Genomic DNA, 23,830 nt, shown 5'->3' on the forward strand with positions numbered 1-23,830 from the left:
GGGCCCGCCTCGCCTCGTTGTGGTGGAAGGCGCCATTGGGAGCCGCCGGAGCCGCCGCCGCCTTCCCGCCAGCAGCGCCCGCCGCCGCCGCCGCCATGGACTACGGGGAAGGTGAGGGCGCTCCCCACCCCCGCAAGGGCAGGGCCCGGCCGCCGCCACCGCTGCCGCCGTGGGGCCCGGCTGTGACTCAAAATGGCAGCGGCCGCTTTGTTACGCGCAGGACGAAGCCCCCCTCACCCACGTCCTCGTCCTGCAACCCTGCCGCCACTGCCGAGCTGGGGGAGCTGCGGCGGCGGCCGGCGGCGGGAGGGCTGAGCGGGAGGAGGGCCCTCCCCGGGGGTGGCGCGGACGGGCGGGCGGGCAGCGCGGGCGGGGGCGGCGCTCCGCGGGGCGAGGCGCCCTGGGGGCGCGGGGCGAGCGGGGGGCGAGGGGGCGGCGGCGGGTGGGGGGCGCGGGCAGAGCCGGGGGGCGAGCTCTTTGAGGGGGTCGTGTCAGGAGCCTGGAGATCCGACAGGAGAGAGAGCCGCCTCTTGTTGCGGCTCCCTGTCTCTCCCCTCCAGCTCTTGCTAAGCACTAAGTCATTCTCACTGACCCATCCTCTCCAGCTGAAGACAGAGATTGGAGATTCCCAGATACCCCCATGCATTGTGGTGTGAACATGCCCAGTGGGTCAGTCTCAGGTATGAGCTATAAATACGTCTAACCTGTAAAAAGAGTTGGGGCTGAACGATCAGTGTTAACAAAAACGAAAAAGGAAACGGGTTTTTAAAAGTGCGTAACATGGTTTGAGTGCTCATGTTGTTTTCTGGAGGAGTTGTAACTGTCTGGGAGTGAGACTTGATTTTCATCTTGGGCATGTCAACATGAACTGCACGTTCCAAATGAAAAATTGTGAGAAAAGGAGTGGGGATGGGGGGGTGGGGTAGAAAGACTTCTCTTAAGATGATGCTTTTTCTTACATAAACCAGTATATTCTTACAGAGTACTATTTCTGTTGAAAAGAAAGGATATTTTCCTTTTTTATAAAAACCAGAACCTGTAATTGCTTGGGTTTTATTTGCTTTCCCCCCCCCGTAGTTTACTTTAACTAACAGTTTGGAGAGGAATATAGAAAAAAATATAAAGCCAAGACCAAAAGCTACCTCTTTTTCTTGCACTGTCAAAAATACTGTGTAGATAAAAAAAAAAGGAATGCACATGCTTTGGTAAGATGATTAAGGTTATGAGTTTAGAAAAGACTCAAGAAATGTTTTGACATCTCTTGCCAGCATGCGAGCAAGTGTTAAAAGGATCTTAATATAAAAGCTTTACTGATACTGTATCCAAGCTGCGGTTACAGATCTTGTCAAATGAGTGCTTGCTGTTGGATCTCTTGGCACTCTTGCTGGCTGTTATATGGAAATAACATGTTATGTTACAGATGCATTTTTGATTGCAATATAATAATTTTTGTGACACGTTTCTCGAGTCTTAGCTTTGTTTCCCCAATTATATTATGTTGCATTTGTCTTTCTGCATAGTAAAATTAACAAATAGTAAATAAATAAATAAAAATATTGCCCCGTGTTTTCATCTTCTATATTGAGTCCTAATTAAATGTCCGCTTGATTTTTAGAATGAAAGGTTGTTTTTAAGTGCCAGTTTAAGTATCTTATTGGAGTATTCACTTTAACTGTTAACCAGAACTTGCTTTTCTGAGGTGTGATGACACAAATATTAATGTGAATCCAGGCTCATTGTAGGGGAAGTAACTAATCAAATGTGTATTGTACAATTAGTGTTCCTTTCATGTACCTCTGTAATAATAGTTTTCATTGTGTTAATTAAACTTTCTGTTATTTGTAGTTATTACAAAAGTTTAATTATGATGTATGCAGCTTGAAACTTTTACCATGACTGTTTATACATTGTATGTACATGAGCAAGGCATGCATAAAAATTGTTTTACCCAGATTCTGTACAGAACATGGCTGTTTTGTGAGGTTCAGAAGACGGGCAACAGAGAGGAATTCTCATCTTTGCCTAATTTTCATTTGAGCTCTTGGCAAAGTTCTTCCTATTGGAAACTTTCAGCCGGTGGGAAGCACTTTGGGTTGTATGTCTGACTCCTGTAATTGCAGCATTGTCCCTTCCTGATGGCTCAGTTTGAGCCCAGAGTTGATATGCTCTTCAGAATAAATGGTTAGCATGGTTAGCAAAAATATTAATGTTAATATTTTAGTTACTGCAGCTATTGTCCTTTTAATCTAGAAGGGGCCTAATGACAAGGTTGTGATCCGAACAACCTAGGCTTGGTTTTCATAAAACCTTCATGGTTTTATGAAAATGTAATGTGCCTGGAAAAAATACTGCTTCCTATTGCACAACGGACCCTTAAGTTCTGGTAATCAAAATTTAGCTTTTTTAATTTATAATTTATTTTGCAAGATCTTTCTCATTTCCCATTTTCTTAGCCTTTTCATCTGCTTCACATGGAGCACACTGTTTAAAATGATTTCTCGTCTTTATGCTGTGACTATGATTTCAATGTTCTCTGCTCTAAAGCTTTTTCTTTTAAATGGAGTTCTTTGTACCAAGAGATTCTGAGTCTTACCTACTGTTTGTTTACTTTGTAGTTCTTTTCCTTTGGAAAATTTGATTTTTCTTTACTGGCTATTAAGATCTATTTTGCAGCTATTTTAAATGATCTCTCCACCAAATATGACTTTTTTTTTTAATTTGAAGAAATACATATACATTAGCATTTTAATTTTTAAATTAAACTTATGTTTTAGTATCCCATTCTTTTTTATTTTAGAGGTAATACATTATTTTCACCTTTGACGTAGCTCTTCTCCTCTCTTTTCAATACAAGTTCAATAGAATCTAGAAATTAAAAACCAGACAGTTCTTTGCAAGTTCTTGTATTTCCATACTTAAGTTCAATGGCTCATTCATCCACAGGGTATTTATGCAAGAAGCTGCAGATGCCAAAACCTGATTTATTCTGTTAATAAAATCTTTGTTTCAGATGCTTTGATAATGTCTTCATCTCAGAGGTTAACTCTCTTCATTTTTAAGCTTTAAGAGAAAATCTGGACCACTGTTTTTTAATTTCTTTTTTAGTTCTGTCGTTTTCATAGATACACAGATACGATATTTCTTCAAAGGTTTCTTTGATAAGCAGTTACTATTTAAACTTAAATGAACTACTTACTTTTTTGCATTTTCAGTTTGAGACACTGGGATACATCCCTGATTTTTTTCTCTAGTGCTTAAATCCATGTTCTCTCAGCATGTGAAACAATTTCACATTTAGTCTGCACAGACAGGGAACTTCTCTGTATCTCTACTGGTGGTGACAATGATGATTAATCATTTACTACACTAAAGTCCTTTCTATTTTCATTTATCTAAATGGATATTTACTGTTGTCTTGTATGTTTCCCCCTTTTTAGGATAAAGCTTTTCTGAAGAACATACTTTCAGAGTAAAGTTTAATACCTGAAGAAATACTGTACTTGTTAAGTTGAATGCAGTTTTTTGGTCATGCTCTGGGCATGAAGTTTAAAATGTAGGAATCTTTGGTAAAGTTTGCAGCTGATGGTTGAACCAGGAGGGCAGTGGTTGGAATGATAGGTTAACTGATCAGCAGTGTGGAACAGTTAATGAAATAGTTGGAAGGAGATTATAAGGTTACCTTCAGCAGATCAGGTCAAAAGTGTCTATCCTACCTCACCAATATCCTGTATGTCACTCTCTTTGGAGGCATGGAACAAGTAGTACAAATGCTCCTTTGGTGTATTTATATGCCTTCACTGGTTTGCAGCTAGGACTTTCTCAGTCATAGTCTGTGTTTGACATGGTTTGAATTTCTTGTCAGTTAATTTATCCAGTTTCTGTCTTAAACCCCTATTAATCATTAATAACTTAGTACTTTTAACTCCGTTCTGGGACTTGTATGTCTGTTTTGTGAAAAGTGACTTGGATTCTTCTTTAGCTTGTTATTTGTAAATTTCATTTGCTCCCTCCAGTTTCTTGCAGTAAATCATTCAAGTCATCATCCCTCTTTGTCTTTGTACTTTCTGTATCCTGTGTTAGCCATTTTCAAATGTGAGTATATTATAATGTAGGTAAATGCAGGGCAGTGAGCCTGGAAAGGGATGAATAAATTGTTCAGTGTTAGGGAGGAGATGGTGGTGATGTCCTGAAAGCAGGGGTTTGAGGATTCAGGGACTGGCATAGCTCTATAGCAAGACTGCTGATGTTATGTAACATGAACTAAGGAGTGTTGAGCAAGTGTGTTATCCTGTGATTGTAAATTGTATTTTAGTGTTTGCTTTCATGCTAAAAATTTTAGACTAAAAATATTTTTCAAAATGTTGCTTTTTAAACCATTTTTTGGAAGAGTTCTTTGCACATGAATGGTTTTGTGTTTTTCCAATGCTGAACTGCTGGCATATGCATAACACTGGTCCTTACTTCATGTGCTGTAGTAGAATTGCATTGCAGTGGCAGGGATCTTGACAGTATGTTGTGTTCTGCCGTGTTGGATGGTTGATTCAGTTCTCAACTCTTAACCTCACTGATTTAGTGGCATCTTAGAGCCTGTAGAGAATAGGGAACAGGTGAAACTAAGGTAAATTATTAGGTGCTGTCAAGTACGACAGTTTTCAGAATGTCAGTGTCTTTTGATTAGTTGTCTTGTATTAAAAACCTAACAACCTGGATCTGAGGTTAGATGATCCTATGGTCAGTCTTAATTTCTGTGAAACTTGAGTTTCTTTTCTTGACTATCTTCTCTTTTTGCTGGTCTGAATCTTTATGTATACAGTCTTGAGGGTAATGTGCAGATCATTCAGAAACACCAGAGAGGAACATTAGATGTTTTTATTAGCCTCATCCATTTCTTTTTGCAGTAACTCTTTGCAATTTAAGTTGGTGATGGGTGGTGCTACATAATTAGTATTTTGAAAAGGTTTTTTTGTGCTTTGGTTTTTGAATCTGTATTGTATGTTCAGAATATGAAAAGGTACAGTGTGACTTCCGTGTTAAAAGTTTTTTTCTTTTCCCAGAAGTATAATCTCTAATTTTTTGGAAAGTACCTATGATCATTAGAATAAAAATCAGCAGTAGGTCTTTATTTGTTGGAGTCTCTGTTCAGGCATGCTAGGAATATCTGTGTGAAAGTGATACAGTCACATAATTAAATTAATATAATTTGCAGAATTCTCATTGTTGATAGATACAAAAAAGTAAATTAAAATTACTTGGTGCCGACAAGAACTAGGTACAAATGGGATAGAATTTATATACGTATTTTCAGCACTACAGTTATTTTCGTTAAATGATACACACAGAGAGTTACTGTATTTCTTTAAATAGGACAACTTGTTATGACTTCAAGAATTGTCCTGGAAAAGTCAGTGGTTTACATGTGGAGATACTGAAATACTCTCTTGTCAGAGTAAACAGCTACTTGGTTTTATTTTTATCCTTCCTGTGTTCATTGTGTATTCCTTCTCTGTGTTACTTTTTCTGTGAATCTTGACTTGCCAGGTTTTCTTGGTATTACCCAAACCTTGGTGTTGGTTGGTACTGGGAAGCAGTTTTGGTCTCCAGAATGCCAGTGAAATGCAGATTGTGTACATTACAGGAAAACAGTGGATCATACTCTTTATGCAGATCTGCAGCTTTGTTTTAGTGCTTTAAATTTGACTGATTATTTGTCCAGAATTTTTACATAGACCTTCCAGTGCTGAGGAGGAAGTCGGTTCTTTTGCCAGACTTCACTTACAAGATGCTGAGATGTCATGAAGTGACATCAGTTCAACTGTGGAATACCAGCACCTTAGCACAGTTAGTGAGCTGCAGCTCAGTGCTGATTTGGGTGGATTTTTTTTTGTGCTAGATGGCAGAAAATTCTTTTGTTTGACTGTAGCCTATATACAGAGCCTGCACTGCAGCATGACAGCTTGTAACCTTGAGCTAGGGTCTCAATGTGAGTGAAGGTTTCTTGGGGCATTGGATAGAGAGAGCTCTTTGTATTCTTAAAGTGTTGGAAGTGGTCTTAATTCTCTACAACTTCAGACATATTCTACATCAGGTATCTCCATTTAATTCTCTTAATTTAATTTATGATGATTCCAGCTGATGGAAATTAAGATGGAAATTAAGAATTTAAACTAGATTACTTAATAAGAATTCTCACTTGCTTTCTTTATAAACATTTTTCTGCTCTTTTTTTAGACATGGACCGGGATTATGGGCATGGAGGCTATGGTGGCCCACGATCCATGGACTCTTACCTTAACCAATCCTATGGGATGGAGAGTCATGGAGGTGGAGGCGGAGGAGGTGGTGGTGGTGGTAACAGGTAAAATAATCCTTCAGTTGTCCCAAGAATCGATCAAATCCAATTTAAGTTTTTAAATCATTCTTCTAACTTAAGTGTTCCTGAGGCATGTTGTTATGATTTTGTATGAACGCTTTCATTCTGAGTCTTCATGTTTGATAAATACTGGCAAATACTAAACTGTAAGTGCTAGATTCTTGTAACAATCAGCATTTTTGTGGAAAAGTTTGACAGCGGAACAGTGCGTCTGAATGAAAATAGCAAAAGTTTTATTTTTTCAGTATTGTCTAGCAATTTGTAGCTGATTGGCCTGACACACCATTTCTGACATAGCAGACTAGACCTAATTGGTTTAGTGTCTTAGACTGAATCTATCAACATTCCGTTTTCAAGGAACATTTAGGGTATGTGTTCTTTGGTTCAAATGTGTAGTGGTCGAGTGATCTTGGTATTGAATCTGAAAGTCATGTCCAGATTATTTCATTGGAAGGTACTGATTACACTTGAAACTGTGTGCATGTTCTAGGCTGCTTTGTAAGATGGAATAGTCTAAAACTAAAAATTCTGATGCAGTGGTCTGAAAATTGTGTATTTAATGCTAGGGTACTATTTGCTCTTTCAGATGAAAACAATAGGGAGCAGCTGATTTGATTTAGGTCTTAAAATTGCATTCAAAGAAGCATGCTTTTCAAAGTAGTGATTCTATCTTGGAGGACATAAAATGTGAAGAAAACTTAGATAATCTGATGGTTTTCTTGTGTGCATCCTTGAAGTTTTGTCTGGCTGTTGCCAGATTACTGTGTGGTTCCTGTCTGTAGTTACTGTGGTTCCACTGGGGAAGGACAATACTAAAGAGGGAGGCTGGAGAAGTGTTGTGTCTTGCTGCTCGGTTCTATTAAGCATTTTAGTTAAGTATAACCTGTTTAATAATGAACATTAATATTGATTTACAAGTCTGAACAGAGATTCAGGAATGAGCTGTACCTACCATATAGTAATCTGCATATGATGGAGGTTGAATGACTATTTGAACACCAAAATGTCACTTGCTATGTAACCTAATGTTATGCATGGACCTTTTCTAGTGTCATTTTCTGTGTATCTTTGAGTCTTCTGAGATGAACAGATTTTAAAGTGAAGGCATTCAGTTTACTGTAGTGCAGTTAGTAAGTTGAGTCTCTTGTAGGTTGTATTGTATCAGTTAAGGGATTGTCTTTCCCAGCTGCTTAATCACCCTGTTATAACCCTGCAGGGACACTAATGTGTTTCCCTTCCAAGCAGATACAGATATTGATTTCTAGCCTGACACTGCCCATGTCCCAGGCAAAGCAAAGTCATGATAAATAGCTGAAGATTGTAGCTCCTTGTTGCTTTACTCTGAAATTCCAAGGACTCTTTCTGTGTCCACTGTGCATGTGTTTGGGAGACTTGCAAAATCTTGAGTTGCTAGACCTAATGGTCTGCAAGTGAAAGCTGGATACACTGAAGACCGTGAACTTGTTTAATTGTGAGACTGAATTTTACAGGGAAAAAAAATCCAGAAAGAACAAATGTGAACAGAAGAGCATATGTATTTTTCCTTTAAAATGAGAACTGTGGGGTACCACTAAAAAAGCCAAATTTTTTTTTTTTTTTTTTTTTGCTCAGTTCAGAACTAAGCTGCCTCTTAACTGCTGTTTAACTGTTAGACTGTGAGGGTATGATTTTGAAGAAAGGGGAGTTTGACTAGGCTTTGAATGTCTGCAGGTCATTATTTTTGTGAGACTAGGGCTGGGCTCCAATAATGTTTTAGTAAATAAATATTGCTGAAAATTTAAGTAAACAAAGTTCAGGTATACTGAACTTTAGAATTGTTTGTAGCAAAAATGGCTCAGATAGCTTTCTGTCTGGTCATAGTGTGAATTGCCCAGCCCTAATCAAGATTAAACAATAACACAACTGTACAGATCAGTATAGTAATAAATTTATTTTAGTTGATAAATGTCAACTGATAACTTGTCTTTTGAAATGTATAACATTAGTAAGCTTACTTTTTTTTCTCCTCACTGTGCAACTTTTCCAGGTTTGGACCTTATGAGTCTTACGACTCCGGGTCTTCTCTGGGTGGGCGAGATCTGTACAGATCTGGCTATGGTTATAATGAACCCGAACAAAGCCGCTTCGGAGGTAGTTATGGTGGTCGATTTGACAACTCCTACCGGAATAGCCTTGACTCTTTCGGAGGTAGAAACCAGGGCGGGTCTAGCTGGGAAGCACCTTACTCCCGTTCAAAATTGAGGCCTGGGTTTATGGAGGACAGAGGAAGAGAGAGTTACTCTTCCTACAGCAGTTTTTCTTCACCCCATATGAAGCCTGCACCTGTAGGCTCTCGGGGGAGAGGAACGCCTGCTTATCCTGAAAGTGGATTTGGAAGCAGAAACTATGATGCTTTTGGAGGACCATCAACAGGCAGAGGCCGAGGCCGAGGAGTAAGTACAGAATCTTTTCAGATTCTTTTCACTAGACACTCTTTTAAACCCTTTCAAGACCACTGCTTTAAAATGAATGCACTGTTCAGTACAGTGTGGGGGTTTTGTCCAAGCAAACGATCATGGTTGGCAATATTGTTTATCCCTTTGAAGCTGTCTTCAAGTAGAACCCAGTCCCTCTTTCTGCTGAAAGTAATGAGTAATAGACTAGTTGATAAGGTTTGTTAACAATCTCTCCTTTTGTTTGAAAGGTGAAGATAAAAGTATTAGGTTTGGTCTAAAAGGGATTAAAAGGACTTTCATTTTTCCTTGTAAACACTAGCATCTCTGCTGCTGGTGGGGAAATTTTTGAATATTGTGAAAGTTGAATTCAAAGTCTTCTGAAGTTTTGAGTAGGTTAAAGGTGCAATGTATAAGCAAAAAATAAAACCTAGGTTGTGAACGCTAGAGCAGTTTTTGGTTCATGTAAAGGGAAAGGTTGAGCTAATTCTTCACTATGTTGAGTACATGTTTTATCAAACATCAAGTCGTCTTTTAAACTTAATTCTTACTCTGACTTGTTTACTGGAAGGGTGATGGGGAGGAAATGGCAAAGGTGAGTGGTTAGCAGTTACAGTGATTCTTTCTCAGAATTAAAGGATGGTTAAAGGGGCATCATCAACTTGAAATCAGGTCCTTTCACAGAACTTAAATTAATTTCCACACAGTGTGCCTAGTCCTCTTACTTGTATTCGTTTTGAAGACTGAAGTTCTAAGTGCTTCTCAGTGGATTCCTTTCCAGTATGGGATGTAAAAAGTACATGTCCTAGAAACAGCATTATTAACTGTATGCAAAATAGTGGATCAGTTTGATGAAGTTAATGCTTGATGTTAAATGAGCTAGGGGAAAAAAAATACAACAGAAGAGAATAAAAAACCCCAAACCTGACAGAAATACTAACTTTAGGTTGATGGTGTCCCTTTGTCTTGGTTTTATAATCCCAGTTTTGATTATTTTTTTTTTAAGCACGAAGAATTCAGTGAACACCTTTCTGCCCGTGCCTCTAGGTGTAACTTACCTTTTAAAATTCCTGAGCGTGCTGTATTTCATTGGGAAATGATTCTTTAAGTTTAAACTATACAGCTTGAAGTGTAGAGGCAAATTATTTTTTAATGAGTCTTTTATATGCTTTAACATGCGTGGTGGTTTTGTTCCAGAAAGTCTACTTTGCAGCATTCTTGAGTATTGTAGTTGCCATATTCAGCTTTTAGCTCAGATTTGCAGAAGGCTGTTAGCTAGCATGTAGCATGGTATGAGAAAAAGATTCTAATCTTCATTTCTCTGCTTGTGAAGCTGAAAATGTTACATTCTTAAGACTTTATGCTGTTCTTTCAGAACTCATTTAGAACTGAAAGCTTTGTGCAGAGTTACAATTGAGTTTTTTTAATTTGCTTCTGAAATTTATCCTTTTAGTCTTTTATGTAATGAAGGAGAATGTAAAGGCTAGACTACTTACCATATGTAAAATGCATTGCACCTTTAATAGGTAGATTGTCTCTTTAAAAAAACCCGAATTTGAAATTATCAAGTGCGTACTTCATGTCAAATTTGTCTGATGTAAATGTACGTGCTAGGCAGTCTGTAGCTATCTCAGCTAAATAAATAACATGGAGATCTTGTGCATGGACTTCTGATTATGGAAAGTGCCTGTTTCGGTACATTTTGTCTATCTTTTAAAAAGTCATACTTTTCTTAAGGGTTTTGAAGTTATTTTTATGTTCTTTTAAGAGTGTAATATTAATTCTCTTCTCATGGAAAGAGATATATTTCTGCTTATCCAAGTCACTCATCCAGTCTGTGGGCTCTCTTCTGCTCCTTATTAATCAACTAATTGAGTTAATATTAAGATGTTAACACTTCTGAAAATATTCCAGCTACCTAAATTCCCCTCTTCAGATTACTCGTTTATTCCATGTCTTCAGAGAGGTAACTTTCATACACACGTATCCCCAAATGACTTACATTTTGATTTACATGACTTACATAATTTTAGAAATAGTGTAAAGGTTTAGTCTTTCAATGGAATTTTCATTCCTGTTGCTGAACTGTTTTTATAACATTCTCTCCAGGCCCAACTTAAAAATTCTGATTTTATTGAATTGAGTGGAAAGATAGATAAAAGAAAGAATGGGCCTCCTTCAATTAATCAGTATTCCACACTGGGCAACCTTCTTTACTCACTTCTCAGATATCACTACTATATAATTTTGCATAAGATGCAAAGCAAGGAAGCTTTTTTTAAAGCTTCATTTTTTCCTTAGTGTTGAAAACTGAGTTGTTAGGCTCTTTTTTTTTTTTTTTTTTCCCCAGAGGCAGATGGAATTCATTATCTAGAGAATCTGAAGAGAGGAGCCAAGATGTTAGGCTGAGATATGACAGATATGTTCATTGCCTGGACAATGGTTCTGAATAAGCAGAAACACAGTTTATGCATAAGTATTAGTTCTACTGGACAAACACCCACAAAGCCATTGCACAAATGAACATCAGACCAGGAGCTTAAGTTTCGTCCTGGATTTTGCTCTAGAACACAGATTTTAGGTCACAGTCATATTGGACCAAGTAGTTGTTTTATTGACATTGCTTTCATATACTAATGCCTTCCTCTTGATTTCACAAATTTTCAGCATATGGGAGACTTTGGCGGAATGCACAGACCTGGAATTGTCGTTGACTATCATAACAAACCCAGTCCTGCAGCAGTTGCTGCAAGAGGAATAAAAAGAAAAATGATACCACAGCCATATAACAAACCTGGTGGGACATTTATCAAGAAACCCAAAATGACAAAGCCTATTTTGAAGCTGAGCCAGAAAAAATCACCTAGTAAGTAGCAAGTGTCAAAGTTTCTAAGTTAAAATTACAGATTTTTTTTATTCATTAGTAGTTACTTAGTTTTAATATTCAGAAAGAAGGCTGCATGTGCTGTTTTGTAATTCTTCATTTTCTACCTTTCAAATAGCCCACAGTGAATTTTAGGAATTTACATGTCTAACTTTTCTACTGCAAAGATAATTTGTGAAATGATGCTGAATATTTTGATGTGTTCAGGTATGTACCATTGAAAACTATCTCCTTGAGACTTCATGATGATACTTCCTGGAGGCAAATTTTCACCACTAAAAATAATGTCAGAGCTCAGGTTGTCTGAAGAGACAATGCCTGACAAATACTAAAATATGCTCTTGCATGAGCCTGGGCCCTGCTGTCCAAATTCTTTGGATATAAAAAGTAGTGCATCAGCTGCGATGCAGTTAAAATAAAGATATAAGGCGTGGGTGAAGAGGAGAGGGAAAAGGAAGGAAACTGCAAAAATGGCAAAAACTGTTACATAATAATTTATGAGAGGCAGAAAGAAATTGTTCCCACTTGTAAATTAAATGCTCTAAGGACAAGAAGAACTGTAAATGAGATAGATTAAACTAAATACAAACTACAAATTGTATTAGTGATGCTTGGTTTCTTTAACTTCCGTAAACATATTCTACAACTCTAATATTAAATTTCTGTATTGCAGTCAAAGTTGGAGAAAAAAGTCACTAGTGAGGTTTGAATAAAGTACTTGCTTTGAGGGAATGTAAACTCAAGTATTACTTATTGAGAACAGTGTGTACAGCAATCAGATTTTAGTTTTTATGCTTATGATTTCCTAGTAATTTTGATCTGCAGTGTTTTATATAATTTGGTTTTAAATCACCTGTGAAAGTAGTTTAACGTTGCTGTAGCTCATAGCTTGCAAGGCAAATGCACAGACTTGGCAGAGACTTTGAGACATAAATTCTGGTTTTGATTTTGTTATTCTGTATTTTACATTATTATGTATTACATAACTGTTTCCTTAACTGTAATGTCAAGAGTACTGTACAGATTCCAGGAACTGGCTATATAAAAAACATGCTCCTGTGTCATTTGTATAGGGAACTTTAATGGTGGTCTCATCAGCGTTGTTCTTATGAAAGGGGTCTCTAAAATGCACATCCAAGTTCTTTCAGTACTCTTGCACATTCTCCTTTCCAAGCTACGTTCAGGCAGAACGCTTCTAATTTATTATTACAGCCCCTTCACTGATTTCCACAGTCCAAAGACCAATACATAATATTGGTGTTACTTTAGGAAGTGGAATAGATAGTGCCTGCAAAAATGCAGCCTGTCCTGTGGCTCTGAGATTAGGAGGAAGAAAATGTTGAGTAGTTTAACACAGTTTCTGAAACTTGAACTGAAAGACCTAAGCGGTATCATGTAGTTGAAAACTAAGAAGTGGGTTACAACTAAGAGAAACGTCAATGCATTTGGTATCTATTGTATGAATGAAAATATATCTGAAAATTGTATTGTCCTTTCAACCATTAAATTCTTGTTTTGGATTTAGATACAGGTGATTGCTTCTAAAAGTGTTTTGTTTGTATTTCTAAGGGTAACTGATTTTACATTTAACAGTATTACTAAACTATGATAAATTGTAAATGTAGACAATTATCCCTGCATAACAAGCTGATTTTTTTCCTAAATATCTTATTGTCTTAAAATTAATTGTTGGTGACAGCATTTTTGCATTGTTTCTCATTTTATGTTAATAGACATGAAGACATCTTACCAGGATTCTACTATAGAGGTAAAGATTCCCAGAATTGGAAAATGTTTTGATTCTTGAGAAGTTCACATAGTATACCTGAAGACACATAATTCTTAAGCTAGAGTTACCAAATTGAACACTAAAGTAGATAAGTTTTTCTGAACATGATTTTGTTTTTATTTTCACTTTATCTAAAACAATCTTATTTTGGTGGCAGTTGATTTTGACTGAAAGATGTAGCTTGTGCAGATAGCCTGGAAAGTGAATTTTAAGATGTATTTTATAGACCCTACCTGTTCATGTAATGCACAAGAGAGCTCTCATATGAACACTTCTCCTGTTGCCACAGGTAGACAGCTTGAGCTCATGCAGCTATGACCTGCTTGGGTGGGTACAAAGGAGATCACTAAACAGAAGTGAGGAGGAATGGCTAAGACATAAGACACATCAAGGAGAGAGGGTAAATAAAAAAGGGTCAGTGCTAAAAGGTGTTGTCTGATAGGCTAGGAAGATTAGTCCCTTCCTTCAGACAGATCAGTTGCAACACTGTGAGAATGATACTAGTAAGCAAAGCATGTGTGTGTATATATATATCTCCTGATTTAATGTTACAATACTGGAATGGCATTTCCCTTCTTTTTGAGGGAGGGTATTAACACCTTCTCAGCTAAGGAAAAGTCTGGATTGGAAGTCAAAATGTTTATATAGAAAACAATTTTGATTGTGAAAATAATTTAGTAAGGCATTACAGAGAAATGCAGAGCTAGAAGTGTTTGTACATGGAGTTCTACAAGATAATTCACTTTCTTTCATGGTCATATTTAAAAAACAGCAAGTAGCAGATCATTGGAAGTAATGTAAATTATGCTGCCTTTCTGGATGTAGAATGGCTTTTTTAATTTATGGATTTGACTTTATTAGGAAATTGAAGTCGATACAAGTGGTGCAGTTGTTATATATGAAGACTTTACAAGAGATGCTTATGATCTTGGATATCAGACTTTTGGAGGTAAGTCAGTTTGCTTTGTCAGGTAAGGTATTGTAGGTATTCTGTTTGTGAGACTTTGAGAGAATACATTTTGTAAGCCTGCATTTATGACCTCTAGTAGTTATTTGGTAGCATGGCTGCCTGTTTTTTGTTTAAAGAGGTAAAAAATTTAGGCTGTGGAAATATGGTTGTTTGTAACAACCTTCCATTACTTGGTTGGTTTTTTCATGCTTACTGTGTCTCTGCTCATTCCAATATGTTGTTGTTGTTTGTTTCTTTTTTTTTCTCTTTTTTTTTTTTGTTTGTTTGTTTTTTGGTGGGTTTTTTTGGTGTGTTTTTTTTTTTTTTTTTTGGTTTTTTTTTTTTTTTTTTTTTTTTTTTTTTTGGTGTAAAAAAAATCTGTGGTCTTCTATACCTGCTACCATTCCATTGTTTTGGATGTTGTTCATTCCACTATGGTTCCTCACCCGTATGCTACTATTTATCCCACTAGCTGAACAATCTCACCCTTAAACCCTAGGTGAGTCACTTTTAATGAAGTGGATTCAGTTACCTTGGAGAACTGCTGTCAGGAATGCGGGGTCTGTTTCATGTACAGTCTTAATGAAACAGGTTTATTTTTAGTTTTCATAAAATCAGTTCAAGTGTGTATTAACTGTAGTGATTCCAGACACATAGAAATCCAGTGATAAGGCTGAAATTACTTTTAGTTCCCCCTTTCCTTGTATGCTGCCCTATTTGCATATGGCATAGTCTCATTTGATGGCAAGGTGGGCTGGAAATTTGCAGCCAAATGAGTATTTCTTTTCTTGAAGTAATAGTAAATATTTTGAGTTTATTTTTAAATTGCATGAGTTTCTTTTTGTTTTAAAAGTTTGCATAAGTGCACTGAAGGAAAGAGGGAATTTTTAGTTTATATATAGATTCAGGTCTCCATTCCCCAGCTTCTCACAGGACAGGCACTTCAATTTATGAGCTTGAGGGTCAAAATAGAGGCCATTTCATGCCACAGAATATCATACCAGATAGTTTTTACAGCAGTAAAACAAGTGATCCTTTGAATATTTCCAGGGTTAGTGGTAATGCACTAAATGAAATTTAAATCCTGAGATCAGTATGGGAATTGCCTCTGTGGGTAGGTAGGTGGTATTTTGCTTTCAATTTGATTTTTTTTTTTTAAATAGTCTCATGGACAGGAGTTTTTCTCTTCTCTGGATCACAGTAAATTTTGAAACTCTTTGCTACAAAATGATAAACCTTGTGATAATCAGGAGCTGTTAGTCACAAAGATGTTTTCAGTATTCAGTGACACTTCTCGATCCGCAGGGTGTTTCGCAGTCTTGGTCTTTGTGCATGATGCTGTTTTATATTCCATTCTGTTGCTGTTTGGATGGAGGTAGATTTCCTGGAGGATGACTTCTCTTCTAAGGTTGAACTGTAAAAGAAAACAAAGTGATCCTCTTTTTTTCTGGTCTAAAACTACCCACTGAATAATATTCTAATGGCTTCCCTTTGTCCATAGATTACTAAAGCAGACATAGGAAAGACAAACATAAGTGCACTTATGCAAAAAGTTAGTGTCCTTGGAAGTCTTAAATGTTGTAGAACTAAATTATATTCATTTACTCATTGACACTTTTACTTGTATGCCAGGTGGTAATTTAATCAAGATCTTCACTGAAGGTCTGCTTGGGTACTTTGTTGTGTGGTGAATCTGTCCATCCTTGTCTCTCCCTCCCCTGCCCCCATTAACTGGTTTATTTCTTTGGCTGAAAATCTTTGGAATATTTTTCTGTGAAACCAAGTGAAATCTAGTGGGTAAAAATAATAAAGTTGTTGAATTTCAATTTGGGTACCATACCTTGAAGCAACACTGTCTTGTCTCATTTATGAGAACCTTTGCTTTCACTTTTGGGACCTGCCTTCTCAGTAGAAGAGACAGCCTTTACATGGTTTCCTTTTTTGTAAGGGGACTGTAGCAGTGGTGTTCTAAAAACATGGGGGAATTTTAAACAATGTGTTTTTCTCTATGCGTTTCCAGTTACTGTTTTCTGGTCACTTAACTTGAAGAAGCCTTTAATAGCTAAGCACAACAGGGAAGGAGTTGCTTTAACTCAGATTTTTTTTTATGACTGTAAACTAGAGTGTAAAACCTTAGCTGCAAAGTTGAAAGCAAGTGTTTAAATTGGTTGTCTCTAGAGGGGGAAAACAAAGCAGAACTTTCAGAACATTTAAGAAAGCCATAACCATGTTGTTACAGGAACTTTCTCTGCATTTTGAAGTGTTTTTGGAGGAGACAGGGAAGACAGGTATTTCTGCTGCTGTTTGTTTTGAATTTGCTTTTTAATCCTTCAATTGTATGTTAAGATGGCAAAGGAGAAGCTAAAAGTGAGGAAGAAGAAAAGCGGCGGATTGAGGCCAGAAGAGAGAAGCAAAGGCGTAGAAGAGAAAAAAACAGTGAAAAATATGGTGATGGATACAGGTTTGTACTGCAACTTCTGTGTTATGTACGGTGTTTTTCTTGTCCTTAATGCCTCTCTAAGAACACATGGGGTTTTTTTGGACTGATTTTTAGGAAAATAAAATGCAAGAAAGAAATTATGGAAAAATACCACCTCCTTCTACACCCCTCAAATTCCCCTGCTCCCCAGTAAAAGCAAAAAGCTAACCCAAATAAAGAAAAAAAACCTCAAGCCAAATCCTGGCACCCAAATTCAGTGGCTTAGAAGGCTGGGTGTTTCACTGGACCACTGTTGTATCAGAAAATACACAATTTACTAACCCCTTTTCCCCCACAAGCGCATCAGTGCACACTGGAGAAGCAGATTATAATTGTACTGCTTTTGAAGTATATGTTCATGTTGACTTAAAAAGCTCTTAGAAATTGGTGTTATTCCAGTTTTATATGTGTGTGTGTATACACATACATATCTGTGGTAAACTGTTTCATAGTAAAAATAGGTACAAAAATAGGTTTGTAACTTTGTTAGTCTTGCCCAGTGGCTGCAGTGTACAAAACTTTTCAATGTCAGTGCAGTATATGATCCTAGCTAATGATTAGTGACTTTTCCTCATTGTACTGAGGAGTTTACATTTACTTATAAAGATTATGTAGCTTTTGTATGGAAAATGAGCTTTAAATGATTTCTTCTAATTACTTGTAATTAGGAATTTATGGCCTGGCTGGACTATGATTCTGTGCCTACGAGATGTACTACAAAATGTGACAGGAAGTAGAGAGCTGCAATAGATGAAGTCACACAATAATGTGGCTTTTAAATGCCTGGCTTCTGATTTCAGCAGTTTTTGTCTCCTGAATAGATAATTTGTTACTCTGACACTGGCCTGATTTATATTTGATTCATGTAGCACTTGCCCTTTGTAATGGAAAAACTCTAGGGTTTTTTTTTCAGTTCTTTTTCACTTAGGATTCTTCAAAGAATGCTTTTCCTGTTCCCTTTCTGTTTGGGTTTGTCAAGTGCCATCATTTTGAGGAGTTATAATAGCAATATTTAATGTATTTCTCTTGATAGAATGGCATTTACTTGCTCATTTTGCAAGTTTCGAACGTTTGAAGAAAAAGAAATTGAGTCACATCTGGAGAGTGCAGCTCACCAGGAGACATTGGATCATATCCAGAAGCAAACAAAATTTGACAAAGTAGTGATGGAATTTCTTCATGTAAGACAGCTGTTTTTGATCTGTATAATACTTTTACATGAGAATATAGATACAATTTACCATTTATTTCCAAAATATGCTTTATTTACCATTAATCATTTTGTAGATGACTTTTGGTGAAGCACATACTACTAAAAGTTCAAGCAAATGAAGCAAATTAAAAGTCTGTAAAGTAGTGTTACTTTTACAGTTGAAAGTAGTGACTTAAGAAGTAATAGCAATTATTTACTGTTTATTATAAACTATATTGAATTTTAAAAATCTAGGATAATACTGGAATGTAAACAATTGTACATCATAGGTATTTACAATTTTTTTCCCTTTGTAGGAGTGTATGGTGAATAAATTCAAGAAGACAGCAATGCGTAAGCAGCAGACAAGTAACCAAACGGAGAATTCTCAAGCTGCTGAAAAAGATATCATGGAAGGTGAGTAATCTGGAGCTCTCCTGGTCGTCTTCTCCTTTCATTCTTCTTTGAATTTGATAAAATGCATAAAACCAGTTAGTTTTCACATCTTTTCTGGACCTGATTGAGATTCCTTTCTTCATTTCTGATACAATGTGGAATGGAAGCACAGCAGGAGATGGCAAACCTTGTTTGTTGGGTATCCAAGCAGCCTTGTCAGAAGGTGAGAACATCATGCTAGGGACCTGACAAACAATTCTGCGGGCTTTGCCACAGTCTCCTTCAGTACAAGGCATGAGGAGTGGTAACAGGTGGATGCAGTAGATTGAAAGAGTGTAATAAAGCAGTAAGGTGATAGTGGTCAAATACAATGGCGAGGATTTGGAAAAGTGTAAGTATGAGAGTTGCTGTGGTTTGGAGGGACGGTGTCAAAAGGAAGAGATGGAGCATTTTTTGGTTACCCAAGATGCATCTCGGCCTGGAAATTTTTTCCCCTTGGCTGCCCTACAGGCAGTTTTCTGGAGCAATTCATGTGTCCCTGCCTTGCTGTGCCATATCCTCCCCTTCTTTGCTTGAGGGATTTCAGAATATGGGTTACAACCAGACGAGACATCTTTGACTATCTTTATTTTAGGCTATAACTCTATTTCAGTATTACCTAATATGAACTTAAATACTAAAAGCTGCTTTAAAATGGATATAGGCAACATCTTAACAATCCCACAAATTCTTTTGTACTTTCCTTAAGTACTGGAGGGCCTGTTTTCCTTTGTGGTAAGAATGTTCTGTTACCAAGCTAATACTTAAAATTGCAAGAGGAATTGGATTCATGTGCTTCTTCCTGACAGTGAGGGAGGGCAAGGAAGTAAATTAGTTTTTATAAGGGGTAAAGTAAGTGCAATTATTTCAGTCAAGCTTTGTTTGCTGTATCAAAGTGTGTATTTTTAAGGATATTGATTATTGTTGATTGAAAATAGATGCATTTTTGTACTTTGCCTGGGTCTTGTGTAGTCTGTGAAGAAGTGAAGTTGGAGTATTGAAGTGAAAAACTTCCAATATTGCCCTCAGAGAGCCTAATTGTGATGCCTGAATTTAGGTGACTATTCCTCAGTGGTTCAGTTTGATGTGTTAACAAGTGAGAGCTCTTAATTTTTGGGTAAGAAACAAACAAGCTGCTTTTCCAGTTGCCTCGAGTAACACATTTTGTGCTAATGATTTATTGCATCTTCTTTGGCAGGGGTTACGGCTGATGACCATATGATGAAAGTTGAGACTGTTCACTGCAGTGCTTGCAGTGTCTATGTTCCTGCATTGCACAGTTCTGTTCAGCAGCACTTAAAATCTCCTGATCACACAAAAGGAAAACAAGTAAGATATGACATATTATTTAAAAATAAGTAGATGAAAAGTGTTGCAGTTCTTGGTGCAAGTAATTTCTAAGTTCTTGTTGATGTGGCTTGTTCTTTAGACTGCACTTTGTAAATTTAACACCTCAGGAAGTAGCCAGCACTTAAGCACCCCAGCTAATGAAATATTGGTGTGCTTAATAGCTGCCAGTTGAAAATCATGACAAGGTTACTAGAAATAATTTCTTCATTTGATGAGGATTTGCTTTACAGAATTTAAGTATTGGGAACATTTTGTTATTCAGATTGAAAAGCAAAACACATGTGTTTCTAGCAAGGTAAATGTACTGTCTCCTTTCTTGATGATTATCTTTTTAATTTGAAGACAACTGAGAGCAGTTTAGAATTAGCAGTCATGTTGTATTTATCATTATAAATTGTAACAGGGACAAACTTTAGGGCTGGTAGAAGGGTTGAAAGAGTATCATGAGCATGATAGTAAGCAAGATTGCCAAAGTTACAGGTTTTTTTCATATGAGCTTCTGTGATTGTGGAATGTTGTAGAATGTTTTGAGTTGGAAGGGACCCTGAAAATGAGCAGGATCACCTTCAACAGTATGTTAGACTGTGATGGAGAAGCCTGGATGTTGTCTGTAGATGAGAACAGATAACTGGTTATAGTCCATTATATAAGCAAGACACATCTTTTGATCAAGCTAAAGCAATGAGCTATAAACACTCCTAAACCTAATTGGTTAGGTTTATGTGGTTGGACTTAGGTACTGAGAACAAGCAGTTCATGCTGTAGTATATTCATTAGTTTATTTACAGAAACTGACCTTGAATTCAAATTCATGTGACAGTTGTTATAGGAACGTGATAATTATTCACTGTCAAATTTGTTTCCTAGGCCTACAGAGAACAAATAAAAAGGGAGAGTGTGCTTACTGCCACCAGCATCTTGAATAATCCTATAGTCAAGGCACGATACGAGCTGTATGTGAAGGTAAGATGCAAATGGAAAGAAAATAATTGTTTGCCCTTTTCTCCATGTTGATAGAGTTTAACCTCAGTCCTCTCTTTTAGATAGCTCACAGATTGAATATACTTTTAATGTATTTTGCCATTCAAAAATCATTGTCTCAGATAAATTGTTTTGCAGCAAAAATTACCAGATTCAGATTCACCAGCTTTTGGTTGTCATTTAAAACTTGTATTTAGGCAACTTTTAATTGGATTCTCTAATAAAAAAAACCCAAAACACACTTCAGGCATACATCATCAGTGTCTTTATATGTAATGTTAACTGCAGAGCACAAAACACAAATTACTTCCATCTTTACATTTAGAAGCAAAAGCTCCAGCGTGTGGGTTTGTACTGAAGTACAGTGTGCACACTAAGCTACTTTTTATTCTGTACAATTTTTAGGGTTCATGACAAATACAAAAGCTTACAACAGTAGTTGATGGGATCAGAGCATTTAAAAGGCATGGAAGCCTGTGTTGTAGATAATGTGGCCTGATAAACGGGTGAATTCATTTCAGCAGAGTGGAGATTTTTTTTCTGCTGGGCCGCTTACTTTGCTAAGTGACTCTGTAATACTGTTGTTAGCTATTTCTGGATTACCTTTAATTGATTTATGATTCTGCCTGTGCCATAAAAATAAGACTTTCAGACAAAACAATACTGTCTTTTGGAAATATGGCAAGGTATGAGCCAGTGGCCAAGTTAATTGTGATTTAAAATGTCAAATTAGTCTTGTCCTGAAAAATTATGTATGGATGGGTATGGGAATCAGTTTCAGACAACTGTTGTATATCTGTTAAGGAAAGGTTGCAGATGGCCAGGTAGCAGAGCCTGGAATATCTGCTGGTGTTTCCAGCCACCTCTTCCCAGCTCCTTACGCCTGGTATGTGTTGTCCAGTACAGCCCCCTAGCGGGAGACTGCCAAAAGGGAGAATGGAAATTTGCCATTCATCAGTTCAAAAACTGAGGAGAGAAGAACTTGCAAGATTGTCTTCACAAGGAGACCACTGATGTTTTCACAATGACTAGCACTGGTATTTTCTGTGGTGGACTGAACTTAATACACTTTCACCAGGACCTGCTCAGTAAGATGTATCTGGCTCCTGGTTATGCAAATCCCTTTCATCCTTATTCAAGTGTATATAATAAACTGAGACTGAAGTAGTTCAGTTTTCTTATACAGCATGTGATGGAGCAGAGCACTCATGCATTCAGGACCTGCAGTCTTCCAGGAGAGTAGGAAATCTTTGTTATAACATGGTCTCAAGTCTACTTTCTTTGGGTGAAATCTAAAAAGTATATGAACAGGGGAAAGCTGAGGTATGTCATGCTAAACAATTGCATGAAATGGAGAAAACGTGAAACCAGAATGCCAGTGTGTTTAAAATACTGAGAAAACTGATAATTTTTCTAGGTTGACAATGGAATGAATTTCAGGCTAGTCAATGTAATAAATTCTAGATTTCTTTTTCATTTTTTGAGGAGTATGCCTTTTTTCATAGAAATATTCAGAGTGCGTGAAGACGGTAATAAGGAAAAGCAGAATAAAACTCTTCTGTTCCAATTTGGTTTTAATTGGGGAGAAAAAGGAAGCAGCTGTAGGTCTTAATTAAAACATGTTGAAACTTAAGCATGTAATTTTGATTTCTGAATGTTGAGATGAAATCTGTGTTTAGCATACTTGGCTTTTTCTCAGTGCCATTTCCACTTTCATTGATCAAGTTTATTGGGATTTCAGTTTCCCATGTGCATAAAGATGTGCTGTTGGTAGATTTAAATCCAATGTGTTTTGATTTTCTGGCAAAACAAACACAACTAAAAAGCTGTATAAAATAATGTAGCATTTCTTAGTGGCTGCCCCTTTCATTCACTGAAATGAGGAGTACGATTTGATATTTTAAACAAATATCAAGGTGTTTGTTTTCAATCTTCTCATTCAGGGTGAAAATCCTTTTGAAATTAATGATCAGGCTCAGGAGCAGCAAACGGAGGAAGAAGACAAAGCTGATGAGCCAGCTGAAGGTGAGGAAGAGGAGGAAGAAGAGGAGGAAGAAACTGAAGAACAAACTGACTTCACTTTAGACCACACTGAAGATAACTAAGTGCAAGAAAATGAAAATAAATCAGTGGGGACAAACCAGCTTTTTATTTCTGCTCTCAAGTGGTTCAGACTTTTTAATAGTCTCAAATGGATCTGAAGGTTCCCCACCATATGCATGCATTCCATTCCATGGAGAACTTGTTTATATAATTCCTCTGTGTTTCTGATTTTGTTTAAAATGAAATTAAGACTATTTTAGTTGAGCTTTTTATAGAAAACTGACTGTTAAAGCTGATCAAAACATTGTGTTGTATATTTTTTTAAGCATCCTATTTTTTTGGTGTGTGTACTGAAAGTTGGACATAATAACTTCTGGTCTAATCAGTTGAAAAGGAAGGTGTGTCTGTGGGGTAAATATTTTAAAAGCTTTATAGTGTAAGCTTATAAATATTTACCTCGTGGTACAGGATGAGTAACTTCAAAAATTGTGCTGTTGAGTGTGGCTGTTTGGGGGACTGCATTGCACTCTGTATAATAGAGTATGTGTTTATAATATGCCTTGTAGCTTTTTGTGATAAGATGTACCAGTTTGTAGCAATAAAATACGTAAGAAATATTACTGTTTTAAATGTCTGTAGTTTAAGTATTTCAGAAATTTCCCCATGCTGACTACTAAACTGGTTTCAAATTAAATCTTGATTGATACTATCATTGAAGTTTGTAGTTGCATCTTAAGTGACTCATTTATTGCTGAGTTTTTATGTATTCAGACTCCACCTGCCAGGACAGGTAAGTACTTGGGCCCTCATGGTGTGCCTGGGGGAGGTTGCTTTGTATGTGTTTACATGTGGTGTACTCTTGTCTGAGGAATTACAAGTACACCTGTGTTTTTTCTATGGTTCCTGCTGATGTAGCTTTTGACTAG

General features: G+C 37.0%; 1 protein-coding gene across 2 annotated transcripts; it reads left to right on the forward strand.

Annotated features, from left to right (window-relative positions):
- Positions 1–23,621, forward strand: ZNF326 (zinc finger protein 326). Of its 2 annotated transcripts, XM_053950481.1 has the most exons (13): positions 1–111; positions 606–680; positions 6,229–6,355; positions 8,397–8,802; positions 11,470–11,668; positions 13,420–13,454; positions 14,337–14,424; positions 16,771–16,885; positions 17,937–18,084; positions 18,413–18,512; positions 19,729–19,859; positions 20,748–20,843; positions 22,805–23,621. In XM_053950481.1, exons 1-13 carry the CDS (start codon positions 96–98, stop codon positions 22,964–22,966), a joined length of 1,698 nt encoding a protein of 565 aa, XP_053806456.1. In that variant the 5' UTR covers positions 1–95; the 3' UTR covers positions 22,967–23,621. The 2 variants fall into 2 exon arrangements, with proteins under 2 accessions (XP_053806456.1, XP_053806457.1); XM_053950482.1 differs by lacking the exon at positions 606–680.
- Positions 23,622–23,830: the final 209 nt, after the last annotated feature.

The sequence above is a fragment of the Vidua chalybeata genome, chromosome 9, assembly GCF_026979565.1.
Source record: "Vidua chalybeata isolate OUT-0048 chromosome 9, bVidCha1 merged haplotype, whole genome shotgun sequence".
NCBI lineage: Eukaryota > Metazoa > Chordata > Aves > Passeriformes > Viduidae > Vidua > Vidua chalybeata.